The 13,112-nt window shown below is 43.4% G+C and overlaps 1 protein-coding gene across 2 annotated transcripts in view; it reads right to left on the bottom strand.

The window, feature by feature from the left end:
* Positions 1-8,913, bottom strand: part of Unc5c (unc-5 netrin receptor C) — a 352,164-nt gene extending 343,251 nt beyond the window's left edge. The window contains exon 1 of one of the 2 annotated variants that reach the window (XM_032897248.1): positions 8,646-8,913. In XM_032897248.1, coding sequence (XP_032753139.1) covers positions 8,646-8,769 — 124 coding nt within the window. In that variant the 5' untranslated portion in view covers positions 8,770-8,913. The remainder of the gene's footprint in view (positions 1-8,645) is intronic. The other variant, XM_032897249.1, reaches the window with a different exon arrangement.
* Positions 8,914-13,112: the final 4,199 nt, after the last annotated feature.

Raw genomic sequence — 13,112 nt, 5'->3', positions numbered from 1 at the left:
TGACTTGTCAATTTGCCAAGACAACTTTCTGTAGAAAAATAGGATGTAATTTTTATTAAGAAACCTGGGATTAAATCAGAACTGCCAGTTTATAATGAGCTTAATAAGTAAAAATAAAACATTTATTTTATAAATTTCATTTTGTAGGGTAAGTAGCAAATCTGTTTGAAAAATAAACCTTCCCTTAGAAAACATCAAAATATGCTACATATGCACACCTCACACTCATATTGTTATCATTCATAAGAAAATGATCAAACTGTATTTATTTTATAAGTATTTATTGTACTAAAACTTCTTTGTAAAATATTCTAGAAAAATTACTTATTTAATTCAATAAAAACAACATGCAACTCTTTCATTTGATTTATAATAATTTCAAGAATGTATCCCTCTTCCCTTTGCAACTGGGAAGGCACTGCAGCAGCTCAAACTTTTTCCAGCCATCTTTCTACTTTTCTTAATCATGTTACTGCAAGTAAATGGCAACTGTTTAACCATGGTCTTTTTCATTATTTAAGGATACATACATGCATGCTTCGTAGTGATATAAAAATAAACATTTAGTTCAGCCAATATACCTGGAGAGGCAGACAGTGATGACATTTTCTCAATGCACTAAAATTCTATTAAGTCAGATCCACTTAGGCAAATTATATTTTCAGGACAATTGTCCCCAAGAATTCCCATATAATTCGAACATAATGCTATCAGATTTCTTCCAAGCAGGTGAGCCTTCCTTAGGAAACAACAGGGTATTGTTGTCAAGGGCAATGTTTAACAAGGCAGTTCAAGATTGAGTAACACATTTCCTAAAGATCACTGGTGGGTCTCTGTTTAGCACTCATATGCCCAGTCAAGCATGTCCTCCCCCACCCCTAAAACAGGTACATAAGAAAATATAATCTCTTTAAATACACAGCCTTTGAAATTTCTCTGGAAAGCCATTCCCTATGTCAGATGGAGTAAGAGACTAGGACAGGATTTATATAAAAATTTTATGTCATATACTTCTTCAATATTATGATGAAAAACCAGTCTTAGGTCTCTATTGCAGATGGAAGTAATAATGAATCATCATCATCATCGTCATCATCATCATCATAAACAACAACAACAACAACCCTCTACTCCTCCACTCCTGAAAACAGTCACAGAAATGGGTTTCTGTTTCCCAGGATGAAGACCCTGTGGCTGAGAGACAAGTGTCAGTTTCCTTGAATCCCTAAGCCAATTTTAAATTACAGCTTCTCTTCATCCTATAGAGATCCAGAATGAAGAACTGAGATTGCCAAGGAAAATGAGAGGCAGTATAATTACTGTGTTTATTTAGAATGACTTCAGCATTGCTACTTGCTAAACTAAAGTCCTTCCACTGGGTGGCCACAATGTATACATTTTTCAGTCTGTGCTCAAAGGGGTTATAACATAGTACTTTTCTTTTGACCCAAAGCTAAACAGAGTAAACATATATGGAATGCCCACAATCTTCAAAGTCCAGTTACCAGAATTTACTTGTCTGTCTTTCCTGTTTTCTAGGTTTTTCTTTGTTTGTTTTGTTTTGTTATTGTTGTCTTTGGCTTAGTCAATCGGGGGTGGTTTGGCTAAGATTAGAGATAACTCAAATCCACATAACGGTGAGAGTCCTATGGCCACTGACTTTCATTTTTAGCATCTGTCAAAGAGCTTGGCCATCTGCTTAATTTTCAAAGGCGCTCCTTCAAAGGACTCTTTCAGTTGTTGTTGTTCCAAAAAAGATAGCACAGCGATTTAGGATATTTAGGTACAAATAACTCACTTGTAAATGTACAGAAAAGAGAATGTCCCAACGCTCTTTCCTCTAATTTTAATCTTACACTTGACCTTTCTTTGCCAATGACTAGAAATGTTTGCTTTTTATCATGCAGCCTAACACATTGCCCAAAACTTCTGTTGTCTGAGTGAACGCATTGTATCAATTAACTTTAAAGTTACCCTTAAATGAACATTTTTCTTCACAAAGTATATGGTTCTAAACTTTTACCCTATTCTTTTTATAATACTTTTGTGGTTTCTACACTCATCTTAGTTTTCATGAGCTGGAAGGAAGAAAGATGACATTTCTCTTCCCGAACATATTTGAGTTAATAAGTGGATTACAAATGCATTTTAATATGTAAGCACCAACCTATTTTTTTTTTTACTTAAAATCGACTTTCCTATATAAAGATTTTCCTTTCAGTAGGGAAAAATAGAACACAATGAATTACAGTTAGGCTCAAGTAGTCTACAACTAAGACATTGACTAATTATGAGAAATATTGGAGACCATCCACAAACGTGTTAAACGTCATGAAGGAGTTTCTGTTTAGCATCCATATCTGGACTAAAACATAGTACATACTCATCCTGCAAGTCTTCTTCCTGCCCTCATAATTGCTGAGAGATGAAACTAGCGATGGGAGCCACATGACACAATGATTAATGAACGTAAACACCCCCCTCCCTGCTCACAACATTTTAAAAATAAATAAGGCTTGTAACTCTGGAGCAAAATTGGATTAATGAATATCATATATTAGTATGATTATGTTATCCTTAGTACTTGAAATAAGAACCCCAAAGGCATGTCGATATGAGGAAGGTCCACCTTACCCCCTTCCCTTCCAGGAGAACATAGACTCCGTGTGCTGTTTAATTAAAAGAGGCTATTCCCCAACCATTGGAGTTTTCAGACGTTACGCTTCACTTTGCAACACAAAGCACTTTTGAGTTAACCGACTTTGCTAATGAAAGGTGCTAATACTGATGTAAGGACAAATACCTGCCTGTTAGGCACTTTCAAAGCTGTAGCTCCCTTCCTGAATTATAACTTCACTTTAATTGATGGCACAGGACTTCAGCACTACTTAGAGAAGAACATATCTGTTTAGGCACCTCATCTCTACTCCATTCTTTTTCGTATTTCAAAACTTCATTGTATAATTCTGTGGGGGCACCAATGCTCAGAATGAGAGAAAGCCCACATTTCAAATGCGAGTCAAAACATTTCAATGAATTCTCCAGGTATATCTTAGTGTCTTCTAATATGTCCCTTTTAAAGAGTATAATAATTTGCAACATACCTTAAAGATTTTCAGCAAAAGGAATTTTGACCTATCCAAGCTAACCAAGAGTAGAAATGCACTTAGGCCTTCTGATTCTGTGAGTCCACAGAAGTATTTGCACAAAGTAATTTTATAAAACTTGTGTAAACTTCAACACAAAAGTACTCACAACAGGAGGAGCTATAGGTTACAATATAATTTTAAGAATTACAAATAAGGAAACAGTAGAATTTTAAAATTACTTTCATCAAGTAGTGCAAAACTAACACTGAGTTTCTACTAAAAATATCCTTGAGTGATACTGCCTATAAGGTCTCAGATTTGTGGAGTCCTCCTTCGCAGATAAGAGCAGTAACAGTTACAATAGTTACAAGTAAGTACTGGAAATCCAAGAGTCCATAGTAGGTTCAATCAGCTGTTGATTAAGAGAGGAAGCCAGAGACAATGATGAAACTGAGAGATAAAGAGGGGAAGAGAGGAAGCAAGAGAGGGAGAACAGAGAAAGGATACATGACTTATGTGAAGAACTTGACTATCAATAATTTAAATTAGAATTACAGATTTTCAGGAAAACTATCTTTGTTTTAACTATAAATAAAATTAACATTAAGACCCCTTGAAGTCTTTAGTTTGTCTTAAAATTTGGTCAGAAACCAACATGCAAAGAAATACCAAGTGTTCATTTTCTATGTTCACTCCAATCACGAGCAATTAAATGTTAGAATTCAAAGTTTGCAAAAATCTAAGGCCTGGTGCATTTGTCCCACTTTTTGCCAATGTTTTACAAAGCTAGAAGCCAAGAAATAAAAACATTTTCTGTGAGCTACCTATTGCTCTGGTTGATTTAGACACACTAATTCAGCCTTGGTATGACATATGGTATATATTTTTCTCATTTCTACCTGTGGGGAAATTGAGGTACAGAATAGATAAATAACTTAGCATGGTCACATAGCTAGGAAACATCGGGAGAATTATGATGCTAACTAAAAGAACAGGTGCATGGTATTAGCAATTATTAGCTTGTACCTCCCCAAAGCCAGACAAAATAGTCATTGACCCCAAGTAGTAGGTGTGAGGCTACAGAGTCAAGGGATAGCGCTTGCTATCACAACATGAACAGGTACCTAGATTTAATCCCCTTTACCAAAGTAGGGGTGACATCTGAATAGAAGCAATTCTTCTGGAATGCAAACTTAACTTCAAGAAATCATGGGTGTGGTGGTACACAGCTGTAATCCCAGTAACAGGATGTGGGCGGGGGCCAACGTGGGTGGCTTATGAGTTCACAGCCAGCATGAGAGATGGGGGGAAGAATGAATGAATGAATGAATGAATGAATGAATAGAGTATATGCCTAGATTAGTTCAATTTTCAAGTGTCCCTTTCCTACTTCTTCCAACCAATTAATCTTCTGTGTATAAAATACTGTTAATCTTCTGTGTATAGATTTTTGGAACTGTCCCCACTACCTCCATCACTCATGTGATAATCCTGGCCTCCCTGACACACGGAACATATAGTTCAGAAAGTAATCTGCCGTCAGCTCTATCCTAGTGATAAAGACGGTTTACTCAAGTCTAACTCTCCAACAAGGGGCGTGCACACTGGGACTTGTTGGCTATGGCGTGCCACTTCTAATACACCCGATTCAAAGAAGCTCAAAATGTAGTGTGGGGAAATGGGAGCAGATTTGTTTTTAAGTGTCACAGATGCAAGGGTCAAGGAAAAGGGATCTAGGCTGAAACTTCAAGGCTGGAGTCTAGGTTCAGCTTCAACCCACACCATTTTCCAGACATGGCTACAGCCCCCAGTGCTAGTGTTTCTTCTTAGAGTGACTCCCTCTGCTGCTCCAGCAAAGGCATGACCTAAATCAGAAAAGGGCTGTGTGCAGTTAAGGCTTAGGGAACACACTCTCCCTTTCCTTGCTAATAGGAGGATGTAGCACACATTAGGAGCCAGTTACATTTAAATCTTAACAATAAGGCTACATAAACAAAAGAGGGTTAGCCTAGCACAGCCCTCAGGCCTCTCTCACCTCCTTAGGGGAGTTGTTTCAAATATATTGGCATGGATTCGGATGATGATCTGTTCCCAGGGTACAAAGATAGATACTTTCAATGACCCTCCGCTGCTTAGAGCCGATGTGTATTACAATGTAATCATTTCTTTGTTTTACTGACAGGATCTGGCTTTGTTATACAGGCTGGCTTTGAACTTGCATCCCTCAAGTCTCAGCCTCCTTAAGTGGGAGTCTTCCAGGTGTAAACCCCCACACTCTGCCATGGTCCCACATTTAATTTTAGCCAGGTGCTTGAAAAGTGTGTTCCCTGAAGACTTTTAATCCTTCTCTAAGTTAGAACACCCAGAATTACTTGCCTAACAATGGCCAGTGTGTCTTATTTTTTCTTATTGTTAACAGCCACAATGAATACACAAATTTGTCCCCCCAGCTGAGCCATATGGGAGAGAACAGTCATCAAACTTGGTCATCATCAAAACCGACTGTCAATTTGTAAATCGCCAACATTCATAAAGTCATAAAAGCACTTTCTTCCTCTGTGAAAAGAAATGTGTTACTTGTCTTAAAATCACTAAATGTATGCAAGAAGAGAATCATCTCTCAATAGACTTTAATAATTTTCTGGTCTAAATCTGGAGTTGTTAGCATAACACTAGTGGTAGCAGATAAGAGAGGCATTATGATGAAGGGTGGCATAGTACGAGGCAACCCCTCCCCCCCCCTCCACACACCTTGCCTTTCCTAGTAAAAAATCTTTCATTCTTGGAAGTCAGGAGCCCTGAAAATTCCCTGGAGTGAAGGTTTCCCAGCAATCCTCAATGAAACAATTAGAGCACAAGCAGAGAGGGGAAAGTTGCCTACAGCTCAGAGAATTTCCCAAGGACCTGTTTAACATGACTGCTGTCTGTCTTTAATCCACAGTTGCAAAACTCCCTCACTCATTAATAATACTCGCTCTGTTCTTCTACAACGGTGTTGTGGTTGGGTTTTCTCCTCCCCTGGGCTGATTTCAACTAGAGATACATTTTCAAAAGCTTCTCATTTTCACAGCACTGCTCCAACACATTATAAACCTTCTTCACATTGTAAAGTACTTAATGAATGTCTCGGTTCTAATTGCATAGGCACATCCATTCATAAAAAAAAAAATAGTCCACTGGGGTCATTAATGCATCAGAACAAGCAAATAGTACCTTTAGGGTATATGTGGGAGCTCTAGTGTAAATTGCAGAGAAAGGAGATCCTGAAGAAATGGGAGCCTGCCTACAAGACCGTCCTACAGTGACTGGCTGAGAATAAAGTGTTAACAGCAGGTCAGGAGTAAACAGGCCCGGCTAATGAGTAGCAGCCACAGGGACAGTAGCTGATAGCAGATTTCTGTGCTTTACCCTTCCTTTGATGTCTCAGAGATAACACAGGAAGAGCTGATGCTCTGGAACATGGAGGATAACAAAGATAAAAGTAAGGGTCCCGAATCTCAGACCATGTGATTGGAAGGAGGAAAAAAAAAAAAAAAAAAAAAAAAAAAGCACGTTATTCTCCCTGAAAGAGAGTAAATGGAGAAAATCCACACCAAAACCGCACAAACCCGCTTTTCTTTCTCTAAGATCAGAAATTAATCCTCAACCTTTGACTTGTCTGGTGTAGACCAAGAAAAAGTGCAGGAGGCAAAGCGTATCCCTGGCTCATTCCCGGTTAGTCTCTGCTCCCTTCTTTCAATATTAATCCACTTACAGTCCCCTGCTTGATTATCCCCATTGATTCTTCTCCTACCCAGTCTTTTTAATTTGGCTGTTGTAAGCTCTCCACAGGGATCCTGCCTCCTTTTGGCATCTTTGGGGACTTTTAACTTTCCCTTTTCCCAATTCCTTCCCTTACCCTGCCCCTCATCCCCAATGCCTTAGTCCTTTGTGCAAAAATGACAAGGAATTCCAGCAGGACTCTTCCAGTTGATTCCAGAACCCTCAATCTGGGCTGCCCACTTAGGCTTCCTGAGATCCTCCTCTAAGCACCCCTAGCTACTGTCCTGAGAACTTCTGACCACTTTCAAGAACTATAGGCTTTCTAGCACAGATTCCCTTGAACATGATCAGATGTGCTCTGGATGCGCGCATAAGAAAACCGGAGCTGACCCCCAAGGATAGGAAGCATCTGTCCAGAAAGGAAGGAAAGATTTATGGGCATGGCCACTTAGCAGTGTAGCAGGAACAATTTACTCCCTAAGTAGCGATCTCCGTTTCACACTGCCTTGCTAATCACATACCTACCTCTTCATGAGGACCCGACTTGCCTGGCCTCTGGGATCTCCTCTGCTCTCATCACCCACCTCCCTGCATCAGTGACTGTAGATTTTAGGAAATGCAGTCTGCAATTGGGATGAACCAGTCTGTGAGCATCACTGAAAGGAGTCAGGGCTGCTGCTCTTCCTCCCAAACTCTCCAAATTCATAAAGGAATAGAACAAATCAGGCCTGTGTGTGTGTGTGTGTGTGTGTGTGTGTGTGTAGGGAAGGGAAGGTCTCTGCACTAGTTCTGAATTGTTGCCTTCTTCTCCAGGCAAAGATGTGTTGCCTTCTGGCTATAGACATTAAATAAATAAATAAATAAATAAATAAATAAATAAATAAATAAATAAATCTTAAAATAGCAAAGAAGGATCTGGGTGAAAAATGGTTTGGATAAGTCTGGGACCTGCACCACTCCCTAAAACTCAGTGAACCAGAAAGACGCCTCCAAGATGACCCTCGGCCTAGGTTCTTCTCTTTCCTTACACATTCTCAACTCTGGACCACTGCCCTCCTCCCCTGGCTTTGCTCAGCGTTCCACACTCTTCGAGGTTTACATGCGTTCAAATGTCAGTTATAAACTGGTTAGCAGCGTCCTTTCCCCGGGGAGTTGCAGATTTGATTTGAACAACTAGAGTCTCCTACTAGAGCTGTGGGTTTGAAGTTTTTCAAGGGTCGCCTGTCGGGAGGGGGACACGAAGAGGTGGTGAGTGGAGAGGCAGGCACACCCGGAGCCTATCCTTTCTGAGCGAATTGAGCATCTCCATAGCGCCCCATCAGCAGTCTAGGGGCACCGGCGCCTATGGGTCCTTGGCGGTAATGGACAGACTTCCTTAGCGGAGGTGGAAGAAAATCCTGCAACCTCAGCCTCGGCGCACAGCGGGGAGACTCGGCACACTACACATTTTGGGGCGCGCACCACAACGCCACTATCAGTGCCTCTGGAAATCTCCGGTTGTACAATATCGAAAACGTGCGCATGTGGGTCTGAAAGTGCAAAAGACACTCTAGGATCCCATAGACACAGGCAGCTGCTACACTTAGCACGCCCCGGGTCCATCCTCACCCATCTCCGGAGCTAAGACTGAAAATCTGGTTTCTTAACTAGTTGGGAAAGTGGCATTTAAAGTGGTTTCCATCGGGGGCAACCGGGCACAGGAGGAAGCAAGGAGCGCTGGGGACAAATAGAGGTAGAAGAGAGGGCAGACAGAAGCAAAGGGAGGTGACCGCCGCGCCCTGAAGACCCCCTTACCTTGAGCGGCCGAGCCGGTGCCACTGGCGCTGAGCAGGGCCAGGGCAGGTAACACAAGCATCTGCAGCAAGTATCCTAGTCCCAGTCCGCAGCGGGCCGCTGTCGCCCTCAGACCTTTCCTCATCGTCGGCAGAGGTGTGCGGGGAAGGGTAACGCCACCAGGAGACGCGCAAACCGCAGAAAGCCCCGCCGGGCAGGAGGCTGGATCCGGCCACCGCCAGGCAGTCCTGAGAAATAACAGCAGCCCGAGCGCCACACTCCACTTTCTCCAAGGGCAGGGGCCAAAGGGGGTGGAGAGGAGCCTCCGAGGAGGAGTTTGAAGGTCCCTCGTCCACTGCGCCTAGCCACTGACGTCTCCCGCCTGCTAATGCTCTGCCCCCACTCGGGAAGTGCAGGGAGGCGCAGCGCGGCCACCACGGCCGCTCCCGCTGCTCCGCCGCCAGCCGAGCGGGCGCTGCTCTCCGGTCCCCGCGCCCGCGAGGATCGCACAGGCGCCGGGGATGGGGAGGTGGCAAGAGTGGGAGGAGAGGCGAGCCGGCGAGGCGCTCCTGGCTCGGATCCTCGCGCTTCTGTGCGGGAGAGACTCCCTGGCTGCCACCCGCCCGCCCGCCGACGGTCCACAGACTGTCGCCTCTAGGAGTGGGGCGAGCGGGGGGTCCTGGGTGGCGCTCGCAGAAGAGGCGTGGAGGGCGCGGCCCCACTCCGCGCGGGGGGGAAGCGGCGGCGGGAGCGCGCTCGCCCGCCTTATGTAAGCGAGGATGGAGCGAGATCCACGTCTCGCGCGGAAGGTGGAGTCCACTGGGCTCACTTGCTCACTTGCTCACTCGCTCCAGCGCTGACAAGGGACACCTGGGGGCTGAGGCAACCGCGGCCAGGGGCAGCACAGCCTTCTGCCTGGCGCCAGACTCCTGCTCCTCAAGCGCTGCGGGCGCGCCTCGGGCCACTTGGCCGTGTCCAGCGGAGCTCAGCCCACCGGCTGGCAGTGTCCCTGAGCCAGCCAAGCCTAAGCCAGATGCCCCAGGACTGCACTCGCTCTAGGATTTAGGGAGTTGCGCTTGATTGAGCCGGAGGCGGGCTGGAACTTGTTCACCTAGATGGGAAAGAAGGCAAGAAGCATTTGCAGTGGCTCGGCCCACTATCTTTGGGTTGTCAGCACCAGTCAGGCTGTTTTATGCTCTGCGAGCCTGTGACCTATTTGTGGTGGAACAAAAACTGGAAATCAATGGAAACTCCCTCGGTGCTTTTTTTTTTTTTTTTTCCTTTTCCCTTCGCTTGTTCATCTTGGTGGCTGCTGCTGAGATTGAACATCTAAAGATTTAAAGAGTGCCGCGGCAACACCAAGAGAAACTCCCCCCCAAATTCAGACAGAACAAAAATTTTCAGATACTCAACTTGATGTTGGAGCTATAACTTAGTCTCCAAATTCCTAGCCGCGGAGTGAGAGGACGAAATCCGCTTCAATTTAGAAAGACATATTGGGGAGTAGTTAGGTTGTGAATTCGTGATAGAAGGAGGAAGGTGGAGTAGAAGGAGGAGTGGGTAAAATAAGACCAGTCGAGACAAAAGGAAGGCGAATGTATCAACACATCAGCTAAGCTCCACAAGATAGCATTGTGTGGAAAAAAAAATCCCTGATGCTAGTGCATTTAAAATTAACACTTTATCATGTAAAAGTTCAGTTTAAAGTGCAAAAAGGAGCCACTTTTAAATGCACTAGACAGTTCAGAAACGGGGGTGGGGCTGGGGGTGGAGAAAATGTGTGATCTCAAGTCTAATTTGAACTGTGGTCAGAACTGATGGGGTGAGCAGGCCAGGTAACCTTTGCATGTCTTGACTTTTTTTTTTTTCCTCTCTCCGAAATATTTTAATTCCTTGTGATCCTGCCTGTCTAGCACCATTGAAACCTCTACCTGTTATGTATGCCTTGGATGAATTTCATAGACTTGGGAAGGTCACTCTTGGGAGAGACATTGACAAAATTAGCCTCATTTTATTTCCATGGAGACTTTGCCTGTCACTTTAAAATCGCTTAATTTTCTTCAGTTTCCCTACATGGCCACATCGGGAAATGTGGGGTAGTCCGGTGCTGGTGCCAGATGGGTGGATCAATCTACAGTGATTTACTAGCTAGACGGCATGGTGTCTTTGCTTTCTAATCTGTAGAATGGGTGTATTAGAAGCAATGAGATAGAAGGTTTGGTGAGGTTTGAGGGTGTTATATATAGGTAAAATGCCCGGTATAGTCATTGTTGACTGCTGTTCTGATCTAGGACAGTCTCAGACTTTCTTGCTACCTCAGCCGGTCTCGTTCCACAGCACTTCCCTCAGTTAAGTTCCAGAACGTGTTCATATTTATGTTATCAAAACTGCAGTTATTAACTCTTACACTCATCTGAGTGTGGCTCCTGTGAAATGGCAATGTGTAACACTTCTGTTACTAATCATCAGAATGGAAGTTGGTTAACGAAGATAATGGTTACCATGGGGGATGGTGCTAATGACCTGTCAATATCACAAATCGCACATCAGAAAAAGAAATTATGGTTAGATCTAGTGGTTTTCTCTGTAATTTTTCCCAAAGAACTCAAAGTCCATCAGAGAAACCTCTGCGCACAATTAGTGTCACGCAGACAAGATTCCAAAAGTTGTGAAGTGTTAGGGGTGGTGGGGCATGCTTTTCATCCCAGAACTCAGGAGGCAGAAGCAGGAGAATCTCCGTAAGTTGGAAGCCCGCTTGGTCTCCATAGGGAACTCCAGAATAGTCAGGGCTACATAGAGAGAACCTGTCTCAAACAACAATAACAAAGTTGTAGAGCTGTGCGTTTATTATTTATATCTGGCTTTCCTCTCTACGATTTAACTCATTTGAAGCAGATATCCTGCCCTGTGGATCTTTCCAATCCCCACTGCTAACACAAAAACCTCATCTGTGCTTGGTATTCAGTCGGGATTGGTTTGGCTGGTTGACAAAAAGGTTCACCTGGGAAGCATCTTCAACGTCTAGGACAGATGAGGAAGGTTAAAATGATCACATCTTCTTGCTCGGGTCTTTGAAGCCCTCAGCAGTCGATACAGCATGAAATTAATTCCTTAAAAGCACCAGTCAGCGAGAAGGCAAAAGAAAGTAGTTCAATACTGAAATTCAGCCTAAAGAGGGCAGGAGCATGGTTTGAGAAACGATGTTTGGTGATGAAGGGGAAAGGAGAGCGTACAGGGGCAGGGGGCTAAAAGCACCTGTGAGCAGCACAGCTCCAGCTACAGGCAGCTACACACTGCCTTTGTATTGGCATTGTGCCTAGTGTCACTGACTGTCACAGTTTCGTCTCCACGAAAACAATAACGCAGTGTTTCAGAGGCTGCTGAGTACAGCATGCTTAACCTCTGAGATCTGGTCACATATCTCTGCAGAGAGAGGACCCCAATTCCCGAGAAATAGAAGGAAGTCATCACCCTCCCTTCCTTGCACCTGCTTGGATTTTCCAACTAGTGCTCACTTTACATATCTGCCCACGTATCTGAATGCTTACTTTATACATCGATATGCGTATGTGCCTGCCCGATATGTGCAAGCATAAATACTTGCCACTAGAATGTATGCCTCTCAAGGGGAGGATATTTTCCCTATTATGCCCAGTCACCCTCTGCCCAAAATATAGAACACAGCCTAGCACATAGTCAATAAATATTTCTTGGGCGTTGAATAGAGGAATATGAGCTCAGTGGAAACTGAGCCAAGACCTGAATGGCGCCCCGTGCAATTTCAAACGATAGGTAGGCTTTTCTAACTGTTGAATAAAAATCAAGTGTGAATAAATTTGAACCCAAAGTGTATCTGAATGTGACCTTTCAGGCTTAAAATAACGCAGGTGTTTTAAGGAACCAACATGAAAAGTGCCTCCCTTTAGAAAAAATAAAAAGCTTCGTTTCAATCCATGTACAAGGGCTGCCTATTTCTTGGCTCCGGTAAGTGGAGAATTAACTGTGGGATAATAAATCCCAGTGACAGGTGCTAATGGGAATTAAGCATGCAAATCCCCTGCATATCCCTCCAGAAATCTACACCAAGAAAAGTATGCTATTTAGCATGTGGGGCTTCCCAGTAATAATAGTATTTACTCTAAACCACGATGGGAAAAGTTTCCAGTGCAAGGCTTAAATAAAAATGAACTGAGCATATATTTCCACCACATGAGTATTTTCTATCCTTTTTATCTCTGTCCTTATGTTTAACTATTCACATTTTTATATATTTTAATGGACGTCTAACAATAATTCTCTGTAGTGGGGCTATTATTAACTGGCTACCTAGGTGCAGGATTTTTACCAAATAAGTAGGGTGACAGTTAGGAAAACTCTTCCTTAGTAGGGTGGGGGATGGGTGTGGAGACCTCAGATCACATGACTGGTAGAACTCAGGCAAGGGAGGCCAGATGGTCCAGAATCAGCTGATTCAATCCCAGTTCTCTT

This window comes from Rattus rattus, chromosome 3, assembly GCF_011064425.1.
Source record: "Rattus rattus isolate New Zealand chromosome 3, Rrattus_CSIRO_v1, whole genome shotgun sequence".
Taxonomy (NCBI): Eukaryota; Metazoa; Chordata; class Mammalia; order Rodentia; family Muridae; genus Rattus; species Rattus rattus.
The sequence above is the reverse complement of the archived record's forward strand: the minus strand, read 5'-3'. Positions and strand labels throughout refer to the sequence as shown.